We start from the raw sequence: 23,755 nt of genomic DNA on the forward strand, positions 1-23,755 counted from the left end.
AATGATTCCATTTCCAGGACTCTTCTCTAAGTAACAAAACAGTGCAAAAACAGTGTTGACTGCAGCATTGTTACTGATGGTGAAACACTCGAAATGTCCACCAATAGGGACTGGATAAATACACTGTGGTTTAATCTGTACACTAAAATACTATACAACAATTAAAGCAATAAGCTTATATATATTAACATGCAAAGAATTCAAGAACATAATCCTGATAAAGGAAGTTGATCAAAGACACTTTTTAAAAAATCATATATTGCCCATCATTTTACACACACTAAACTCAAGAGTAGTCACCTCCAGGAAAGGAAGTAATGAGCCTGGGAAAACAAATGCAGTGACTTCAACTCATCTATAGGACATGCTGTTTCTTTTCATGCTTTACACACATACACACACCTGAATCAAATATTACATGTAAATTCTCAGAGATGATGTACAGGATTTTATTACATCTTCTCACTTTGTGACCCCCAGCAAGTTATCTGACCTTCACCTTGCTTTTGTTACATCATCTATAAAATGGGAGTAACAAAATAGCATTCTTAACAGGTTAGGAGTATTAAAAAAAGGTACTTAACATAGTTTCTGGCTCAAAGTAAGCACCCAAAAGTAACTGTAATGACAGACTAATTTATTATTGTGATTCTAAAACTACATACCTGGTGGAGGGATCATCATCCTCCGGTCCTGTTCCCAGGGAGGTGACAGAGACCCAGTGTCAGAAGGTGCTCTGTGAGGATCAGGGAACCTGTCACAGCTTGATTCTCCTCTCTCATTGGTAACCAGAGGGTCCAGAGGATTCTCTGGGCCTCTTGAGCCTAAATAAAGGGAAAACACACAATTTGTTTAATCTCAAAAAATTTTATAAGGCCTGTCATCAAATAAAATCTAGACACTATTTAAAGAGTGAAACCAAATGGATTCCAATAAAGTTTCCAGTTAAAACACAGACTATAATTCAACCCTACCACAGCCATTTCTAGGACAAGAGAAAAATAACATTGCCATGTATATAAACCCTGGCCTTTTAAAATTCATTTTAGAAATGAATTTCACATCATTTCATCATCATTTCACACATAAAGTCAGTGGAAAAATCATTCATTATAAATACCACATCTGAAAAATACGGGTGTAGGAAGTAAAATGCAAAGTAAAGATGTAACAAGGTAATTATAAAATGAGGGTTTCACTGCTTTAACTAATGTATCAGTCTTCAAGATGAGCATGATTCCTTTAAAATAATCATCTTAGGAGCAATCTATCTATTTTAATAACTACACTACTACTCAAAGTACCATTTAGAACAACTCTTTTGGAATGTATTCAGATTAACAGTTTGCAAAAAATTCCATCTTAAATTTGTAACATGACTCACTACTTCTGCCCAAAAAATGATTTTAAGCAGGCTGGCTAGAAACTATACCTATCAGATAAATATGGCTTTGAATAGTTTTTAGTAATTTCTAAATATCAAATTCACATTCAAAAAGAGAACTCACAAGTTCTTAAATAAGAACTTCAAAAACAATAGCACGGTTGAAATAAACACTTTAAAGATAACATTCATTTGGGTAAAAAAAAAATCTGGTATGATTACATTTACAATTGGGGGAATCATTTTAAACTTCCCTTCTTAAGATCATAGAAAGGACAGCATTTAAATTTAAAGTACATATTAAAAAATAAAAATAACAGTAAAATAAATCCATATTCAAGTAAAATGTAAAGAATATAAAAATATTTTCTATAATTCAATAGCAGAATATATTAAACTTCATTTGTCTGTCAAATTATATTGTCCTCAAAATTATATAGCCCAGGCCAACCCTCTGGCATAACAGGTAAAGAAAGCCGCCACTGGCATCCTACATGGGTGCCAGTTTGAGTCTTGGCTGTTCTACTTCGATCCAGCTCCCTGCTAATGTGCCTGGGAAAGCAGCATAAGATAACCCAAGTGATTGGGCCCCAGCACCCACATGGGAGACCTGGAAGAAGCTCCTGGCTCCTGGCTTTGGATGGGCCCGCTGCCAGCCACTGCGGCCATTTGGGGAGTGAAACAGTAGATGAGGCCGGCGCCGTGGCTCACTAGGCTAATCCTCTGCCTTGCGGCGCTGGCACACCGGGTTCTAGTCCCGGTCGGGGCGCCAGATTCTGTCCCGGTTGCCCCTCTTCCAGGCCAGCTCTCTGCTGTGGCCAGGGAGTGCAGTGGAGGAGCCCTGCACCCCATGGGAGACCAGGAGAAGCACCTGGCTCCTGCCATCGGATCAGCGCGGTGCGCCAGCTGCAGCGGCCATTGGAGGGTGAACCAACGGCAAAGGAAGACCTTTCTCTCTGTCTCTCTCTCTCACTGTCCACTCTGCCTGTCAAAAAAAAAAAAAAAAAAAAAAACAGTAGATGAAAGAGCTCGCTCTCTCGCTCTCTCTCTTTCTGCCTTTTAAATAAGTAAATAAATCTTTTAAAAACATTTTAATACCCAAAAAACAAGTTTTATTCTTTTCAATGAACAGCTTTAAAATTTTTTTCAACGGAAGTCTCACATTGTTTCCTCTATTTCAGCACCTAAGAGATCAAATTAATTTGCCCTTTTCTTGGTTAACTTGTACAAAACAGTATAAGCATCCTTTTTTTTTTTTAACATGTGGTAATCTTTTTAAAGAAATTTCCATATACTCCCTTTCATAAAGTCAGGGATGTCAACCTTGTCCTATGGCAGTATTCTCTATTAAATTGCCCAAATATCTCTTCCTAAATTGTTCATTTTTCTAATTAGCTCATTAGAAGAACAAAACTGGGAAAGCTGAAAATGTGCAAGAGTCCATTATTCTGAGTTCACCTGGAGTGAAGCACAGAGTTTTAAAGGAGAGACTCAAAGGATTTCTCCTGATCGCTTACTCAGAGCACCAACTGACTACAAGGTGAAAATTGCAAGCCTGAAGATGCTAACAGTTAACATTTTTCATTCAAATCAAAAGTTACACACAGTTTACTCTAAAAAGAAATTGCTTTCCTTATACTCAATCTTAACCTATGATGGTATTTCAAACATTTCATGGAAAAATGAAAAAATTTTAAATGCATGATTTCTTCGTAACATGTATGTCCCGTTAACATTTTGAAGACTCTGAGGATCTCATATAAACTTTCATATTTAAAAATAATAAAAAGAAGCAAAAGGAAGAGCATTCTTCATCCTTCTTTGGCAGATCATACAAACTTTCAAAAGCTAAAACAACCCTTTTAAGACCTACTGAAAACTTACCTAGAACTTCTGTAATGTTTTATCAAATAGTAAAACACCTTTGCAAATAATCTAAACACACTTTGTCTTGAAAGCAATTAAATAGGAGAAGAAAGTTAAAAATTTAAATAGGAGAGGAGAAATCAAAGGTAATTTTTACTCTTATTCCAAATATTGAATTGACTACAAGCAATCCTTGACTTATATAATTCAACTTCCAATGATTCATATTTGCAGTTTAGCCAATTATATCCTAATGTAAAGGGCACTATTTTTCAAGACTGCTAGTTGCTACCATTTGTGCTATATGAAGTTAACATAGTATTCATCAGCATTCTTTTTTAAGTGAAATGGTCTTGGACTATGGACCCTACGTGCAGGCAGACTGCAAGGTGGGAAGGACCGGTTCTATGTGGAGCAAACTGAGGACGGATAAAGATGATATAAACAGAAAATGGGAAAAGGGAGAACATCTCAAGACCATAAAGTACAAAACTGATTTTCACATATTCTTATAAAGCAGTTCCAAAGGAGGAGATGCAAAAATATTTAGAATGGCAGCTTCAACAGGTACATTCAAAGACTCCCAAGAAGAATCTTAAGACGAGTAACATCAATTTGAGTGTATGAGTTTTGGTATGATGGATTTAGCTTGGTGCTTTTATTTTCTCCCATTACTTCATGTTCCTACCTCAGATTTAATCTGCTAAAAGCACTGAATAAAAGAGTGGAGACATTTCAATGGTGAAGAATGCCATCACTTCTTGTATAACATAGACTTGGGTCTGAAAATCTAAGACTTAGATTTCGAAATAAATCTGCAACTTTGCATTTTCTCACATATCAAAGAAAAACTTTACAGCCACTGAACAAGTGAAGAAAGTATGGTACAAAATCAAAAGAAGAAAACTCCAGGCACAAAGTTTTCAAAGGCAGTAGAGCCTATGTAACAACAGCATGATGCTGCAAAGGAAATGCAGAAAAACAAAATCTACTGCTTAAGCTTCAGGTAGTTATAGAAATTTGAGCAAACAATTATGGGTTGGTTTTCAAAGTATTAAATGATTTAGGTCCCAAAACTCTGCCTCCTTAATTCCTTTACTCTTAAAAAAGTTCTTTCACTTTCTGCTTTTCTACAAAAAGTCATAACTGCAATGTGAACAAAGATTTTTAAAATTCTATATCCTAATAATGGCTCATCAAAAAACAATTTTGCTAGATTATTCTGTTATCATATGTTATGTATTCTTCTAACGTTTTATATTATGTAGTGTAATACAATGCTTTTAAAAAGCAAAAAATTGGTCCAAAAATATATACATTAAGTCTTTGATCAAAATGTAATGTAGTATAATCTCTAAGAGAAATATATATACACTTGATGTCATAGAGCTCCTTTTCCACAAGTAACTTGCAATAAGTACAAGGAATGCCTGTATTTTCCAAATGTTTATTTTATAGATCATTTTAAAGTTGAGATGAAAAGATAAAGGAAGAAATTTAGAATAATAAAGATGTTTAAACAATATACCTCTTCCTCCTCCCCCTGGAAGCAAAGGTGAGAGTCTGAGTGGACCCTCCAACAAAGTTGGAGGGGAGAGAAAAGCTCTCGTTTCGGATGAAGGCCGACCCAATGGTGAGGGACCATAAGGGGAATGCTCTGGAATAATTAAAACAGCATATTTAATTTCATAGTTCCATTTAGCTACACTAGAAAGTTAGAATCCCATTTCAACAATTACCATCAGGTCATCCTGCTGACTTAAATAAGTTCAATCCAGGCTCTGACCACTAATTATATCTTTGTTTTGCTATTTTTGCTATTATAGAAGTAAATATGGAGCCTGGTGGATTTTTTGTTTTCTTTTTAATTTTTTAATAATATAAAGAGAAAAGATTTTATGTATTCCATAGGTACAGTTTCAAGAAGACAACCACATTTTCCTGAGCCTGGTGTTTTTAACGTGTGTCTACCAAATAGAAATTTTGGTTAATAAAAACTTTATTTGCTTAATCTTAGTAATTAGTATATTTAAGTAATCAGACAGATTAAGCAAAGATATTCTTGATATATTTTGGAGTTACAGAAAGATTCAGAAGGCATGAAGTTTGTTTGGTTTTGTTTTGTTTTTAATGGCAATATGCTTCCAGATATTTCAGCTGATGAGGGTTGCAACATGGGTCAGATATACTGTGTTATTTGAGTAAAACTCAGATTTTGAATACTAGAAAAATGCAAAAAATATTCTAAAGCATCAGAAATTACTTTTGATTCATGAGTGAATAGTCAGTTCATATATACTAATTCATCAATTTATCTGCAATACAACCAAGAGCTCTATCATTTTACAAATTACTCCCAAACAATGGTTATCCTTCTAAAGTTCAAAAACTAACAACAAAAATCAAACAAACTTAAATACCACCAAAATAACAGTTTAAACATATTAAATTTTACTGTATGTGGCTGATATAATATCCAAATCTGTTACAACAGAAAATCAAAATATTGTTTATCCTCCCTATGACTTTTGCAATAGGTTCAGATAAAAATTTCTTATTGTACAGTTTCCCATTTCAACTTTGTTACTACTTCAAATTTGTAGTAATCTGATGATTTTAAAATGTAGACACATACTAATTTTAATGAATCTTAACTCCCAAAAGTGGTTTTTATTATAAGTTTCTTAAAAGGTTATTAAAATGGGATTCTACCTAAATATCAATTTATTTTCACTGCCTCGGAAATGCAGCTCTATTTCAACCCAAAATTATTTGGAAAAAATTTATTTTTTAAAAAGTTTGAGATCATTAAAGATGCTAACTCAATAATGAATGGACAAGAAATATAAAATATATCTTATAAGAATGTTATTCCCTTGGATGTAATTAAAGCAATCAAAACTCAGATTTTTTTGTCACCTTTTAAATAATTAAAAACCAACTGTTTTAATTCTCATTTTTATAATTCAAGCAAATTTCAAAATATAGTTAATAAACAATCTAATGCTATTTCATTTAAGTACTCCTTGTTCATTCATTTTCTCAAAAAAAAATAATTAGTCCTTTACTAATATGCCAAGTGCTTGGCTTTTAAAGGAAGTCAAGATACTAAACATTTATTACCTTACAAAATCCCACTGAGAAAGGAAGGCAGCAATAATTTTCATTATTGCTAAGGAAACAAAACCCAAAGGACTTTGTAGGAGAGCTGAGAACAGAATCTTTCTTGGCTGCAAAATCTAAAATATTTCTAAATAACTGTGTTAATTTATACTAATATAAATTGTATGTGCAGTATATATAGATAAAGTTATAATATGTATTTTAAATGAGGGGTTAAGAAAAACAGACTACCTCTGCCAAAGGCTGTATTTGGAACATCAAGTGCATAAGGATCTTTTTCTAAAAGTTCAAATTTAAACTCTGTGTCAGTTAATCTGCAAATAAAGAACAAACATCTCTAAGTTACTTGTCCAAGAGAAACCACCCACATTTCAAGAAAAATGCCACTGGTATAAACAAGCTACTCTCACTATCTCAACATCTTCATGGAAGAAACAGATCTAGAAGTACTCTGATCAAAACACCTTTCTGTATCTCCCACTACTTATTCTGGGGTTGCCAATTTCTTGCTGCCTAGGGAGAGTGATGTTCTCTTGAAGCTGGAATTGCTATGTTTCTTCTTCAAACCGAAACTACCTTGAGTCCTAAACCACAAAAGCCTAATCATTGAAATGGAAGAGCACGGCAGTGTCAACCTGTTCAAGTCCCTCATCTTGACATCGGGTTTAAATGATTTGTTAAAAAATGACAAGTGCCAAGATCAAAACACAAGGTTCATGGTTCTGAGAAATGTAGGCTTTTCATCATAATGAGACCCAACTGATTTCAATTACAATATAAAAGCAGAAATTATATTAACTCATCCTACTATTTTACTACTAAACTTATCTTTAAAATGTGACATTGTAAAAGAATCTTATTTCTAGTTCTTGATCATCTGACCTGAAATAGAACATTTAATCAGCTGATTTTGATTTCTTAGAGTAAAAAAGACTAGCAAGAGGACTTAAACTAATATTGAATAATGCCAACAGCACATTCTGGCAAGAAATCAAAGCAATCTGGCAAGACTACGCCCATTCTCACAATTACTGTCCCCTTCTACTGTACACTGCAGACTTCTATTCTCCCTTTCACTTTGTTGCTATTAAACAATGGCATCAGTACAACAAAACTGGGAGATGGATCATCAACCTGAGTTCCTAAGAGCATGACTATGTCAGAAGTTTATCCCTTTCCTTTCTATCCCTTTTTCCACCCTTCACCTACTCTGGTTTGAAAAACTTAAAATTCTACAGAAAAATCTGTGAAATTTTCCTCAAAGTAATAAGTCAGTGACCTAGGTACTTCAAATCAACAAAAAAAAGTAATAAATATTTCACAATGAAATATGCTAAATTCACTGTGAGCTTCCTTATTTATCCTTTCAAAATTATTACCTAATTAATAAAATAAAAATAACTAACATCAAGTTTTTAAAGTTAAAGATACTTACTTTTGCCTATTATAAGCATTTTCTTTCCTTAAATCATTGAGGTTTCTTTCAGCAGTTCGAGCTGCCAACTTAAAGATAATAACATATTTTTTAAATATTTATATAAAATTTAAATGAAAAATAAGCATAAACATCACAGTGATAGTATACAAGTATCACAGTCACTTAAGTATCCATTTTAATAAAATCTAAGTAAAACCTTTTAAATTTAAGGAATTATTGAAAAAGGAAATGAGTTTCAGGTAAGCAGATGACATAAGTTTGTAAGACTGGAGTTCAACTGTGTATTTGCAAATGAATGCTGCTATCTAGATGTGAAATAAAGGATTACTTGAATATCCAATATTCTAAGAGCTATGTAAGAGGATGTAAGCATAAGCCAATGAAAATAGACTCAGAGTTATGCATGGCAACTTAGGCTATTTTCAACAAGGCAATCATCTCTGGAGAAAAATCACTATAATTCTGAGAAACCATAAAAGTTGAAAATAGTTTCACAGCATGCCAGGAAAAACCATTTTTTAAAATAACAGCATATAATCAGTGCATGTTGCATTTCCATTAAGTATACAGCATTATATAAATCATCACACTTGTCTGATATTTTTATTTAATAAAAGACTGAAAATCAGAGTATATGTTATAGAGAACAAAGTTTATACAACATGATAAATATCAAGAAATGCAATCACCTCAAACAGTCAAGTGGAAAGGTTAAACGCATTCTGTGGACTCTGCAGAATAGATGCAGCAGTTTTATGGCACATCAGACTGGCCAAATTAACACAATCCACTAGGTCTAGCATACAAAGGAAGGTAAAGTCGCTTAGTCTTTAATGTTTTACAAGTATAAGGAACTCTGCTTAGTATATAACTTTTTACAAATCAAAGGAATTATACTATCAAATTACATTCACCTAAAACTGAACTACAAGGTAGAAAGGTGCTTGGCCAAAGAATTACATAAATATTCATGAAAAGCATAGCCTAAATTTTAGCCCTTGCTATCAAAAAAGACTATATGTATAAATCTTCTTCCAGTGTATAATCATGTAATCAATTTTTTACTAAAAAAAAATTACCAAAAGCAATTTGTTAGTAAAATAAACCAATTATTTAACTATTAACAATGCAGTACCAGAATTATTTCTCAATGTTTTCTTTTATATATATATATATATTTTTTTTTATTTGAGAGGTAGAGTTATAGACAATGAGAGAGAGAGAAAGGTCTTCCTTCCATTGGTTCACTCCCCAAATAGCCGCTACAGCCAGCACTGCGCCGATCCAAAGCCAGGAGCCAGGTGCTTCCTCCTGGTCTCCCATGCAGGTATAGGGGCTCAAGCACTAGGGCCATCCTCCACTGCCTTCCTGGACCACAGCAGACAGCTGGACTGGAAGAGGAGCAAACAAGACTAGAACCCGGTGTCCATATGGGATGCCAGCACCGCAGGCAGAGGATTAACCAAGTGAGCCATTGCGCCAGGCCCTCTCAATGTTTTCTACAATTAATGTAACACATTTGTTTGTTAAGTGTAAGGCACAAAAATATCACAGGTAATAAGTTATTACTTAAAGATATCAAATATATACTACCAAAAATAAATATATACAAAACTGATGACAAATACTTAACTTTTTTTTATTCATTTTATTTGAAAGACAAAGAGACAGAGAGAGATCTTCTACCCACTAGTCACTCCTCAAACGCCAAAACAGCCAGAGCAAAACCAGGCCAAAGAGGAGCCCAGGATTCGATCTAGGTCACCTACCTGGTGGCAAGGACCCAAGCACTTGAGCCATCATCTCCTGTCTCGCAGGGTACACATTAGCAGGAAGCTAAATGAGAAGCAGAGGAGCTGGAACTCAAACCAGGGGCCCTAATATAGGACCAAGTATCCCAAATAGCATCTTTACTGCTACTGCTCTAAACTGTCCACCCCAATTTAGAGACGTTGGCTTGTTCCCAAAGCTTAAGTCAAACTGTGATTTCAGTCAATGACTATACTATACTCTAAAATGCTGTATAAAAATATTGAACACTCATAATAGCAAAGCAATTCACAATACACAAAGCATTCTGTAAAGAAATGAAAGAAACAGTCTCTGTCTGACAGAACTTAAAAATCTCGTAGTAAGGACAAATAAAGATGATCACAGAGTAAGGGCTGGCATTTGGCCTTGCAGTTATGCTGCCAGTTAAGAAACCTTGTTCCAGGGCCGGCGCCGTGGCTCACTTGGTTAATCCTCTGCCTGCAGCAGCGGCATCCCATATAGGCACCAGGTTCTAGTCCCAGTTGCTTCTCTTCCAGTCCATCTTTCTGCTGTGGCCCGGGAAGGCAGTGGAGGATGGCCCAAGTGCTTGGGCGCCTGCACCCGCATGGGAGACCAGGAGGAGGCACCTGGCTCCTGGCTTCGGACTGGCGCAGCACAAGTCATAGCAGCCATTTGGGGAGTGAACCAACAGAAGGCAGACCTTTCTCTATATCTCACTGTCTATAACTCTACCTGTCAAATAAATTAAAAAAAAAAAAAAAAAAAAGACTGTCTTTAAAAAAAAAAAAAAAAGAAACCTTGTCCCACATCAGAGTACTTGGGTTCAACTCCTGGCTCCACCTCCTAATTCCAATTCAAACCCTAAGAGGCAGCAATAATGGCATAAGCACTTGGTTTCCTGCCACCCACATGGGAGGACTAGATTGAGTTCCCAGCTCTCAGTGTCAACCCAGCCCAGCCCTGATTACTGTAGGTATGTGAGGACTGAACCAGCAGATAGGCACACTCATGTATGAACACATTTCTCTCTCTCTAATAAATTTTTAAAACACATTTTTATATATATACACAATGGAATACCAGTCAGGCATAAAAAAGAATGGAATCTTTTCTTTCAGAACAAAATGTATGCAATTGGAGGCCATTATGCTTAAATAAGCCAGTTCCAAAAAGACAAATATCATGTTTTCTCTGATTTGTAATAATATACAGAATACAAAAAAAAGTATATGTGTGAAACTGACATTTTAAGATTTGATTATGGTTTATAACCCTTGTCTATACTCCTGAGGAACAGTGGTTTTTCTACTTACTACCAGTTGAATTGTCTGTTTAGTAGAAGACTATGTTTGTGATTATAAAGTAAATTGAAAGTATGTCATGTAAAAAATAAATGTAAAATAGAAAGGAAGGAGAAAGGGTGAAAGCGAGGGAGGAAGGGAGGGAAGATAGGATAAGAAGTATCACGCTCTTAAAACTGTATATATGGGGCCAGCACTGTGGCGTAACAGGTAAAGCCACTGCCTGCAGAGCCAGCATCCCATTTGGGTGTCAGTTCGAGACCTGGCTGCTCCACTTCTGATCCAGCTCTCTTCTATAGCCTAGGAAAGCAGTAGAGGATGGCCCAAGTCCTTGGGCTCCTGTACCAGTGTGGAAAGACCCAAAAGAAGCTCCTGGCTTCAGAGCGGTGCAGCACCAGCCATTGCAGCCAATTGGGGAGTGAACCAGTGGATGGAAGACCTCTCTTTCTGTCTCTGCCTCTCCTTCTCTCTCTGTGTAACTCTGACTTTCAAATAAATAAATGTCTTTTAAAAATACATAAAATGTGCTCCCTTTATATAAATAAAAAAATTTTAAAACATTTTAAATGACCACAGTAAATAACAATATATTCATTACAGGACATGTAACAAAGCACTATGTAAGTTCAAAGGAAGAAAGGATTAAATCTAGCAAGGTGGAGCAAAGAAATGGTCAATGAAGAAAGTAACATCTGAAATTATAAGGGTAAGAAAGTAGAAACAAACTAAAGGTTTAATAAATGTGAAAGGTCTCAGAAAAGTATCTGTAATATATTAAGTAAAGAAAGCAGGCAATAAATGGTAAAATATAATGACAGTCCTTTTTTTAAGTATAAATATATATATGCTTGTGGTAGGTATTGTGGCACAGCAGACTAATCCACCACTTGGGATACCCATGGCCCATATCAGAGTGCCTAGTTTGAGCTTCAGGTAAAAGAGGCCTGCTAATGTATCTCAGAGGCAGGAAGTGATAGATCCTTGCCACCCACATGGGAGACCTGGATGGAGTTACAGTCTAAAAGTGCTCAATAAAGTAATCAATATTACTTTTTTGTGCCTTTCTTCATGATCTGAACTTTTATTGTTGTCATTTTGTACTTCCTTGAGGAAAGAGAAGACAGAGAGACAGACAGACAGACACAATGAGCTCTCAACAACTGTTTCACTTCCCGAATCCCACAACAGCTAGAACTGGGTCAGGACAAAGTTGGAAGCCAGGAAATCAATCCAGATCTCCCACGTGGGTGGCAGGAACCCAATCGCTTAAACCATCACCACTGCCTGCCAGGGTCTACATTAGCAAAAGGCTGGAGTCAAGAGCTAGAGCTAGGAGTTGAACCAAGACACTGCTGTATGTGATGGAGGCATCCTGTCATCCTAACTACGAAGCCAAACAACTGCTCTGATTTGAACTTTTAATAAGCAAATATTGTTTTTATAAAATCAGAAAACTATCTTTTCATGGAGATGTAAGGGACACATCTTCAGTGTCTTTAAATTTAATGTCATATTTACTGAACAACAAATTCAAGTACAGTAACAGAAAATGTACAAGACTTAGAATCTGAAAGATTAGAAATTCAATCTCCACCCTTCACTCTCTGATCATGTGACCTTGAGCTGTTTTCTCATCTATAAAATCTGCAATTATATCTACAATTATTAACTGGATTAAATGAGTAATTTATGTACAATATTTTTAAATACAGTGCCTAGAACACCTAAGAATTTAATGAATCTCCATCTTTAAAAAATAATCTACATAAGTATTTAGAAAATGGTGAGAAGTGGTGAAGAAAACTAAATCCATCAGCAACCCCAGCTAATTCACTCACAAATCTGCACTCAAACTCTCAAAACCAAAGCATGGGGCCAGCACTGTGGCGTACTGGACTATGCCTCCACCTGCAGAGCCCGCATCTCATATGGGCACCAGTTGGTGTCTTGGCTGCTCCTCTTCCAATCCAGCTCTCTGTCTATGGCCTAGGAAAGCAGTAGAAGATGGCCAAAGTGCTTGGGCCCCTGCACTTGCATGGGAGACCCAAAAGAAGCTCTTGGCTCCTGGATTCAGCTCAGCTCTGGCCATTGGGGCCATTTGGGGATGGAAAACCTCTCTGTCTCTCCCACTGTCTGTCTCTCCACTCTCAAATAAACATATATATTTTTTAAAAAAATTATTAGAGAGATTGGAGAAACTCTGCAAGATATAGGTACTGGCAAAGACTTCTTGGAAAATACCCCAGAATCACAGGCAGTCAAAGCCAAAATTAACATCTGGGATTGCATCAAATTGAGAAATTTCTGTACTTCAAAAGAAACAGTCAGGAGAGTGAAGAGGCAACCGACAGAATGGGAAAAAATATTCACAAACTATGCAACAGATAAAGGGTTGATAACCAGAATCTACAAAGAAATCAAGAAACTCCACAACATCAAAACAAACAACCTCCTTAAGAGATGGGCCAAGGAACTCAATAGACGTTTTTCAAAAGAGGAAATCCAAATGGCCAACAGACACATGAAAAAATGTTCAAGATCACTAGCAATCAGGGAAATGCAAATCAAAACCACAATGAGGTTTCACCTCACCCCGGTGAGAATGGCTCACATTCAGAAATCTAGCAACAACAGATACTGGAGAGGACGAGGGGAAAAAGGGACACTAACCCACTGTTGGTGGGAATGCAAACTGGTTAAACCACTATGGAAGGCAGTCTGGAGATTCCTCAGAAACCTGAATATAACCCTACCATTCAACCCAGCCTTACCACTCCTTGGAATTTACCCAAAGGAAATTAAATTGGCAAACAAAAAAGCTGTCTGCACCTTAATGTTTATTGCAGCTCAATTCACAATAGCTAAGACCTGGAACCAACCCAAATGCCCATCAACAGTAGACTGGATAAAGAAATTATGGGACATGTACTCTACAGAATACTATACAGCAGTCAAAAAAAATGAAATCCGGTCATTTGCAACAAGATGGAGGAATCTGGAAAACATTATGCTGAGTGAATTAAGCCAGTCCCAAAGGGACAAATATCGTATGTTCTCCCTGATCGGCGACAACTAACTGAGCACCAAAGGGGAAACCTGTTGAAGTGAAATGGACACTATGAGAAACAGTGAATTGATCAGCTCTTGTCCTGACTGTTGATGTACAAGGTAATACTTTATCCATTTTAGTATTTTCTCTTTGTTTTGTTCTAGTACTATTGGTTGAACTCTGTGATTAACACACAATTATTCTTAGGTGTTTAAATTTTAACTGAAAAGTGATCCCTGTTAAATGTAAGAGTGGGAATAAGAGAGGGAGGAGATGTACAATTTGGGACATGCTCAATTGGACTTGCCCCAAATGGTGGAGTTAGAATCATGCCAGGGAATCCCAATACAATCCCATCAAGGTGGCATGTACCAATGCCATCTCACTAGTCCAAGTGATCAATTTCAGTTCACAATTGATCACACTGATAGGTCTAAGAGTCAAAGGGATCACACAAACAAGTCTAGAGTCTGCTAATACTAGCTGATAGAATCAAAAAGGGAGAGAACAATCCATCATGGGAAGCGGGATACACAGTAAACTCATAGAATGGCAGATGTCCTAAATAGCACTCTGGCCTCAGAATCAGCCCTTAAGGCATTCGGATCTGGCTGAAGAGCCCATGAGAGTATTTTAGGCATGGAAAGCCAAGACACCCTGGAAAAAAAAAAAAAAAGGAATACCTAAATGGAAGATCTTTGCGAGTGAGATCCCAGTGGGAAGAATGGGGCCATCAAAGAAGGAGGTACCTTTCTCTGAAGGGAGGAGAGAACTTCCACTTGGACTATGACCCTGTCGGAATAAGATCAAAGTCGGCAAACTCAAAAGGCTTCCATTGCCTTGTAACTCACGACTAGAACCTAGGGAGATTACTGACGCATGAACAAGAGTGTCAAATTGTTAAGTCAACAACAGGAGTCACTGTGTACTTACTTCTCATGTGGGATCTGTCCTTAGTGTGTTGTCCAATGTGAAGTAATGCTATAACAAGTACTGAAACAGTATTTTACACTTTGTGTTTCTGTGTGGGTGCAAACTGATGAAATCTTTACTTAATATATACTGAACTGATCTTCTGTATATAAAGATAATTGAAAATGAATCTTGATGTGAATGGAATGGGAGAGGGAGCGGGAGATGGGAGGGGTGAGAGTGGGAGGGAAATTATGGGGGGGAGCCATTGTAATCCATTAACTGTACTTTGAAAATTTATATTTACTAAATAAAAAATTTAAAAATAAATAAATTAAATAAAATATCTCTTAGAATTGGGAACGATCTTAACATTGAATAAACCTACTCTCACACCCTATGATCCACTCCAACATACCTAAGAAGCATTTACCAATCTTCTGTACAACAATAATGATGAACAGCAGTTAACATTCACTTCATGATGGGGCCGGCACTGTGACACAGCAGGTAAAGCCGCTACCTGTGGTGCTGGCATCCCCTGTGGGTACCAATTCAAGTCCCGGCTGCTCCACTTCCAATCCAGCTCTCTGCTATAGCCTGGGAAAGCAGTAGAAGATGGCCCAAATCCTTGGGCCCCTGCACCCATGTGGGAGACCCAAAAGAAGCTCCTGGTTCCTGCCTTCAGATCAGCACAGCTCCAGCCATTGCAGAGTGAACCACTGGGGAGTGAACTAGTGGATGGAAGACCTTTCTCTCTCTCTCTCTGCCTCTCCTTCTCTCTCTGTGTAACTCTTTCATATAAATAATAAATCCTTAAAAATAAGAAAAAAGATCTCTCTCTCTCTCTCTCTGCAATTCTTCCTTTAAAAAAAAAAATAATTTTAAAAAAATTCACTTAATGTTTACCATGTATTAGGCACTTGACAAACCACTATATATTGCCTTAATTAATCATCACAATAACCAATGAAATAGGTACTATTGAGACTGCTATCTTATACATAAGGAAAATAGTGAAAGGTGAAAAAGCCAGAACACCAATCAAGTCAGGCTGATTCCAGATCCCATGTGCAAACTGTGCAAACTGTGCAAATCTTCTGTGCAAACTGCCTCCCCTTGAAGCCTCCCAGGGACAGGTATTCCAAAGACAGCTACTGCCAACAGTCCTACATCTTAGTGCTCCTTCTTCTAATTAGTCAGAATCTACACCCTCATCACTTCCTTATACAGCTCCTCTGGGGCACAGATAACTATTTCTCATGATGGTCCTTTTTATAATGTACACCAAGTTATTCAACACTAAGAAGCACGTAACAGAGCTCTATGAGTTTTAGAACTAGAAGGATTTTAGTTAACACTTACTCCAATCCCATTGTTTTACAAATAGTTAAAAGACCCAGAGAATTTTTAGTTGGTCTACAATAAGGGGTAATCCAATGCTCAAGAATGTCAATCCGGAGCTGGCACCATGGCTCACTTAGTTAATCCTCTGCCTGCGGCGCCAGCATCCCATATGGGCACTGGTTCTAGTCCCAGTTGCTCCTCTTCCAGTCCAGCTCTGTGCTGTGGCCCGGGAAGGCAGTGGAGGATGGCCCAAATGCTTGGGCCCTACACCCTCATGGGAGACCAGGAGGAAGCACCTGGCTCCTGGCTTCGGATTGGCGCAGCGCCAGCCACAGCGGCCATTTAGGGGGTGAACCAATGAAAGAAGACCTTTCTCTCTGTCTCTCTCTCTCTAACTCTGTCAAAAAAAAAAAAAAAAGAATGTAAATCCATGAACATGACTATAACACATCTTTCCATCACTCTAGGAGAGTATAGGCTCTTTTTAAGAAACAATGTGCTGCTATCGCCTGCCGGCGCCGCGGCTCACTAGGCTAATCCTCCACCTTGCGGCACCGGCACACCAGGTTCTAGTTCCAGTCAGGGCGCCGGATTCTGTCCCGGTTGCCCCTCTTCCAGGCCAGCTCTCTGCTGTGGCCCAGGAGTGCAGTGGAGGATGGCCCAAGTACGTGGTCCCTGCACCCCATGGGAGACCAGGATAAATACCTGGCTCCTGCCATCGGATCAGCGCAGTGCGCCAGCCGCAGCGCGCTGGCTGTGTCGGCCATTGGAGGGTGAACCAACGGCAAAGGAAGACCTTTCTCTCTGTCTCTCTCTCACTGTCCCCTCTGCCTGTCAAAAAAATAAAAAAATAAAAAAAAATTTTAAAAAAGAAACAATGTGCTGAAAGCAAAGAAAGAAAAATGAGATTTTGTGAATAACTGTTATATAACATTGTATTTATCGCACAAGGAACATAATTTCACTATTCATGAAGTTAAAATTAAGTGAATTTTTTAAATACTACCTTTTTTCATCTAACTTAAATGTGCAGTGTTTTTCTTTCTTCTGGAAGAAAAAGCACATTTAACAAAAATAAATAAAATAAAAAATATTAAGGGAATTTAAAACTTACCCAGTTATCATGTGCTTTTTTTTCATGGGACATAATCTGAAAAAAACAAAATCAATTAAATACTGTTTTTATTAAATAAAAAGCACATCTATGTGTGACTTAGGACATAACTCACAAATTCAAAAATACTCCAAGCATCAGTAAACACCATTTTAATGCAAACTTTCGTGTACATATGATCTATTATGTATGTATATGTAAAGGCAATTAAAATTTTTAGTTAGTAAACTTCCACTCTATGTTCTTTTTCAATAATCAACCACAATAGGAGTTATCAATTAACAGATAACTAGCCTGAGTATGAGACCCCAATGGTGATTTAAGATCTGTTTTTGTCAATTGTAAGCCACTTTTCCAATAAAGCAGGAGACATGGTAACTTTAAGATTTTTTATCCAAGATTCTTTGAATACCTGAAAATGTGGAAACATCTCACAGCCACATGTAACAGCTTAAGAGAAGTGTACAACTGATCAAGTAGTCATATTCTCTATCAATCCAAATATAAGCATTATGAGCACATACACACATACCTGCCCTTGGTAAGAATGAATGGTTCTCTCCAATTCTTCTTCAAGATCTTTGGCTCGCTTTCTATGAAGAGCAAATAATTATTGTACTGTTAATATATAATCACAATAATAGACTATACTCTCTACTATTGTAATATTAATTAAAAACACCCAGAATTTTCTACTTCATGTATAAAATAACTCCAGAACTACACATACTGAGAAGTTAACATGAGAGGTTCTCAAATCTATTTCTTCCTGATCTAATTTTAATATTAATTGCACTTTAAGAGTACTACTCTTTAGGCTTATCGAAAACAAAGGTCATGTAAAGATTTATACTGCATGTGTGTGTATTTTAAGGACTATGATCCTAGCAGACTTATTCAGATATCTGTAATCTTAATATGACCATAGGAAACTAATGACCTTTCAAAAAAAAAAAAAAAAAAGAAGAAGAAGTTACTCATCCCCTTTATAAGACTAACAAGATAATTTCTTCTTTTAGATAAAACCCAAGCTTACTCTTCCTAAGATAAAGTATCACAACTATTTAGATACAGCTGACTCTAACCCTTTTTCTCTCTAGGTTTTCTATTATTTCTTTGAACCAACTGAGGAGTGATCCAAGATGAAAACTAGACTTACAGTCTTATAAACACTTCTGAAAAATGTTAATTATGCAACATATTTCTTTTTTTGCACACTTGCTAAATTAATTAATATTATACACATTCTTCCCCATTTGAACCCAAAACTAAAGACCTTGAAATAAGTGTCTATTCATAAATTTCTTGGTAATAATAATAGAGATCAATATTCAAATATGAGATGGTTAAAAATCACAATCCTGAAAGGGAATCATTTTCTTCCTTTTTGTATTTTCTATATAACTACATAATAGCAAGAACTTTGAATTTAAAAAGTAGTAAAGGTGCGTTGCTGTGGCGCAGCACGTTAACGCCCTGGCCTGAAGCATCGGCATCTCATATGGGCGCCGGTTCGAGACCCGGCTGCTCCACTTCCAGTCCAGCTCTCTGCTATAGCCTGAGAAAGCAGTAGAAGATGGCCCAAGTCCTTGGGCCCCTGCACCCACGTGGGAGACCCGGAGAAAGCTCCTGGCTTCGGATTGGCACAGCTCTGGCTGTTGCAGCCAATTGGGGAGTGAACTGTCGGATGGAAGACCTCTCTCTCTCTCTCTCTCTGCTTCTCCTCTCTCTGTGTAACTCTTTCAAATAAATTAATTAATTAAAAAAATGTAGTACAAAGCATGCTATTTATTTTTGGTTGCTTTATTATTTTTCCAATAATGAGTTTTTAGATACCATCCCACCCCCAAAAGATGATACCGATAGGTCTCCAGCTCTTCAGCTGCATAGCTGATCTTTTCATCCACTTTGGAAAGTTTCTCCTCCTTCTCTAGCCGATGATTTTCTTCTACTGTTAATTTCCTTAAAACAAAAGTGTTATATTTCTTTTAATGCATGTCATAAAATAATCAATTATATATTTATAATTGTATCAAAACTGGTGCTTCCCATAATTACCACTACAAACACCACATGCAAGAAAAAAAAAGGTACTACATAAATATTACTAGTGTGGGATTTAACATTATAAACTCAAATTGTAAAGTATTGTGTCTAACATAATATTGCTAACACAACAGTCTCAAGGGTTTTCTATGTGAATTTATCATAAAGATAATATCAAAGGTAAATAATAAAATCCATATGAATATATAACATTTATCAAGCCTTCCTATATAAAAGCATTACATTAGTTAGACAAGAAGTCACCCACTAATAACTGTGTTTCAGTAATTTTTAAACTGGTGGTTAAGCACGTGGGAGACCCAGATGAAGCCCCTGTCTCTAGCTTAAGCCTTGCCCAGCCCTGGCCGTTGCAGCCATCTAGGGAGTCAAACCTCTCTCTGTAACTCATTCAAAGAAATAAATAAATCTAAAAAACAAAATTAGTGATTGAAGCAATGATTAGGCTTCCAGGCCAGTTCACCAAGAAACAAAATCATAAAAGCAAATGTTGGGCCAGTGCCATGGCTCACTTGGTTAATCCTCCTCCTGCAGCAGCGGCATCCCATATGGGCACCGGGTTCTAGGCCCGGTTGCTCCTCTTCCAATCCAGCTCTCTGCTATGGCCCGGGAGTGCAGTGGAGGATGGCCCAAGTGCTTGGGCCCCTGCACCCACATGGGAGACCAGGAAGAAGCACCTGGCTCCTGGCTTCAGATCGGCACAGCGCCAGCCGTAGCAGCCATTTGGGGAGTGAACCAGCGGAAAGACCTTTCTCTCTGTCTCTCTCTCTCTCACTGTCTATAACTCTACCTGTCAAATAAATTAAAAAAAAAAAAATGTTATTAGCAGTAGTATTAGTACTGCCCATTTCTCCTAGTTTTTAATAATACTTTTAATAAGTAACCTATTGAGTCATTAGATTGTAACAGAGATTGTTCTTAGGCCTTTGCATGTACTATCTTACTTAATGACTACAATAGTTCTACAAGGGTACTACTATTCCCAGCGAAAAAAAATGAAAATACAACAGAGAAATTAAGTCAAGTCACGTGTCACTTAATGGTGGGGACAGGGGACAGCGTAAAGATGCTGCCTGCAGTCCCAGCATCCAATATGGGAGCCAGTTCAAGTCCCAGCTGTTCCACTTCCGATCCAGCTCTCTGCTATGGCCTGGAAAAGCAGTAGAAGATGGCCCAAGTCCTTGGGCCCCTGCACCCACATGGGAGACCCAGAAGCTCCAGGCTTCAGATCAGCCCAGCTCCAGCCACTGCAACCATTTAGGGAGTGAACCAGCAGATTAAAGACTTTATTTTTTTTTTCTTTCTCTTTCTCTCTCTCTCTTTTGATATATATATAATATTTATATATATTATCTATATATAAATAATATATGTATTATATATATATAATTCCTCTCTTTATATATATATAAAACTCTATCTCTTTCTGCCTTTCTGTAACTCTGCCTTTCAAATAAATAAATCTTAAAAAATAAACAATGGGAATAAATTCTGAACATTGCATCATTATGCAATTTTATCATTGTGTGAATATCAGAGTATACTTACACTAAGACGGCTACCATGTTCATGAAGTGAGATAACCTTATGGGAACACCATTGTATATACAATCCACAGCTAACCAAAATACCAGTATGCAATACATGACTGTGATTGGAACCAGGCACAGAGCTCACAAGAGTGGTTCTTTGACACTACACGACCCATGTTGATTCATTCACTAGCTTCTCAAGAAATATTTACTGAACAACACACAAGAAAAAATATTTGGAATCCTAAGTGGATGTCTCTGACCCTTTATGAACTCTGGGGAGCAACCACTACAGAAATCCTTCAGGGCCTTAGTAAATGTTTTATATTCTACACACCTATTGCTTAGAAAGCATTCCCCCTAGGTCAGTCATTCCACAGGTATTATAAGAAATAAAGTCATCTCCTTAGGAAACTCATGAAACTATAATAAGCACAGATAAGGAAGAGAAGGGTGTTTTTACAGATTGTATAAACTGCAGATGGCCAGAAATTTTTTGACACCCCTCCAGCTGAGAGATGAAGTCTATGAATCCTCTGCACGAATTTGAACAGGTCTATTAAAAGTGACACTGTGAAAGAAAACCTGATGACTAAAAAGCAGTCAAACCTTACTTCAAATATTAAAGCGACACAGCAAACTTCTAGGTTCTACCATTTCACTTCTCTCCAGTATTAAATTTGGAGACATGCTAGTAGTGCACCACACCAGTTATGAGAAACAGCAAGCCACCATTCAGAGAATGACTGAAGCTGAAGTATACTGTACACAAGCAAGAATTTAAATTTAACATTTTACCAGTACTATCAACTTTTTATATTCTACTCCAAAGAATAACCAGTAGCATCATTTATTGAATTTAATTAGTAAATAGTTTAAGGGCAAGAATGACATATATAATATTTTGGGGATTCAAAACATTCCAAACTAATAAATGAAATCACAATGTAAAGAATACACACAGCTAGAATACACTTTTAGAAGCTACAGAAAAAAAACATTTTCTCTTTGAAATTTTAAAACACTACTCTTTAAAATTCTGTAATTAACCACATACTTTTTTGTTGTTCCAAAGACACATTCAAAAGTATTTCTTGGCCGGCGCCGCGGCTCACTAGGCTAATCCTCCGCCTAGCGGCGCCGGCACACCGGGTTCTAGTCCCGGTCGGGGCACCAGATTCTGTCCCGGTTGCCCCTCTTCCAGGCCAGCTCTCTGCTGTGGCCCGGGAGTGCAGTGGAGGATGGCCCAGGTGCTTGGGCCCTGCACCCCATGGGAGACCAGGAAAAGCACCTGGCTCCTGGCTCCTGCCATCGGATCAGCGCGGTGCGCTGGCCGCAGCGCGCCGGCCGCGGCGGCCATTGGAGGGTGAACCAACGGCAAAGGAAGACCTTTCTCTCTGTCTCTCTCTCTCACTGTCCACTCTGCCTGTCAAAAAAAAAAAAAAAAGTATTTCTTTCACCTCACATAATCCCTGTTATGTACAAATTTTACTTAGAATATCTTTCATCCTGACTTCAAAAGACGAGCCCATTTCTAGCTTTACTGACTGAAATGCTGAGGCCATAATACTACTCTTCCATTTAATCAAGTTCATTTTTCTTTCACATCCTGAGCAATCCCAAATGGCCAGAGGTCCATGATGAACATCAAGTTTTTCAATTCTGAATTGAACCCAAAGCATGAGTTGAGGTATGTAGCTTGGCAGTGAATGAATCTAACTAACCAACCAGCATCCTTTTCTTAATGGAGCATTAATATTCTCTACCAGTTTCCAAATATATTCTCATTTTTGTGCTGGTTTCATTCTATAAAGTCACCATAAATCCTGAATTAAGGGGCCAGCACTGTGGTGTAGGAGGTAAAGCTGCCACCTGTGATTCCAGCATCCCATATGGATGCCGGTTCATGTTCCAGCTACTCCATTTCCAATCCAGCTCCCTATCTACGGCCTGGGAAAAGTATAGGAAGATGGCCCAAGTGTTTAGACCCCTGAGACCTGGATGAAGCCCCCTGCTTTGGCCTGTACCAGCCCCGTCTGTTGCAGCTATCTGGGGAGTAAACTAGTCGATGGAAGATCTCTGCCTCTTTTAAATGTTCTTTTTTTAATTCTGAATAAGCAAACATTGTATCATTGCTCCTAGGGATAATACAAGGCTTGGTTCCTGCTGGCCTCTGGTCACACATTTTAATTAGCCAACCAATATATAACCTTGTTTTATGTGTGCTTCTTTCAAGACATTTAATACATACCTGGTGCCTAAACAAAATTTATCTGACACACCTACTTCCTCTGTAAAAACATCATAGCCTTCCTGTGCTTAGGAACACTAGGTGGCACTTCAACACTATGCATGGAGACCATTTAAATAGTTAAATTACTAACAAAAAGCACCAAAATGTGGCACTATATATACACTCTGAAAAAGACATTTATAGAATGAGAACTGAAACAAGTGTTGCCTTGCTCAAACTCGGCTGGAAAAATATATACACTGAGCAGCTCAAATTTCCTGTAGTCCTGAGCATGCACATGAAATGGTAAAGAAAGGTAAGTATTGATGTTGGATTACAAATAAATCTTAGCAAATAAGCAAATTTGCAAACAGAATCTATAAATAATTAGGATAGATCAGAATGACTTTCATCAAGCTCCTAAAGGGAGCTGAAACTGTTACATTTTACTGCCCTTTATGATGAAAAATATATGCTACAGTGATATTTGAAAATCGGAGTCTCCAAATAGGTATCTCAAAGGTCTTCTCTGTACCTGTACATTCAGGCATCAGCAGACACATGCACACACTATTATTTCCAACATATAAAATTCACTAAACATATTTATTCATATATT

The 23,755-nt window shown here is 37.3% G+C and overlaps 2 protein-coding genes across 42 annotated transcripts in view; one reads left to right on the plus strand and one right to left on the minus strand.

Annotated features, from left to right (window-relative positions):
• FBXO33 (F-box protein 33) overlaps positions 1 to 2,890 on the plus strand; it is a 79,502-nt gene extending 76,612 nt beyond the window's left edge. Inside the window, exon 5 of the mRNA XM_089309328.1 lies at positions 2,780 to 2,890. Within this exon, the coding sequence (XP_089165454.1) occupies positions 2,780 to 2,836 (57 nt within the window). The 3' untranslated portion in view covers positions 2,837 to 2,890. The remainder of the gene's footprint in view (positions 1 to 2,779) is intronic.
• MIA2 (MIA SH3 domain ER export factor 2) overlaps positions 1 to 23,755 on the minus strand; it is a 116,899-nt gene that overhangs the window by 20,329 nt on the left and 72,815 nt on the right. For 29 of the 41 annotated variants that reach the window (XM_051822174.3, XM_017348272.4, XM_008269520.5 and 26 more), the window contains 7 exons: positions 19,168 to 19,269; positions 17,840 to 17,900; positions 17,308 to 17,343; positions 7,809 to 7,876; positions 6,605 to 6,687; positions 4,779 to 4,907; positions 666 to 824 (listed from right to left, as the gene is read on the minus strand). In XM_051822174.3, the coding sequence (XP_051678134.1) occupies positions 666 to 824; positions 4,779 to 4,907; positions 6,605 to 6,687; positions 7,809 to 7,876; positions 17,308 to 17,343; positions 17,840 to 17,900; positions 19,168 to 19,269 (638 nt within the window). The remainder of the gene's footprint in view (positions 1 to 665; positions 825 to 4,778; positions 4,908 to 6,604; positions 6,688 to 7,808; positions 7,877 to 17,307; positions 17,344 to 17,839; positions 17,901 to 19,167; positions 19,270 to 23,755) is intronic. The other 12 variants (XM_008269522.5, XM_008269521.5, XM_089309327.1 and 9 more) reach the window with 2 other exon arrangements.

The sequence above is a fragment of the Oryctolagus cuniculus genome, chromosome 12, assembly GCF_051225735.1.
Source record: "Oryctolagus cuniculus isolate XC-2025 breed Fujian yellow rabbit chromosome 12, ASM5122573v1, whole genome shotgun sequence".
NCBI lineage: Eukaryota > Metazoa > Chordata > Mammalia > Lagomorpha > Leporidae > Oryctolagus > Oryctolagus cuniculus.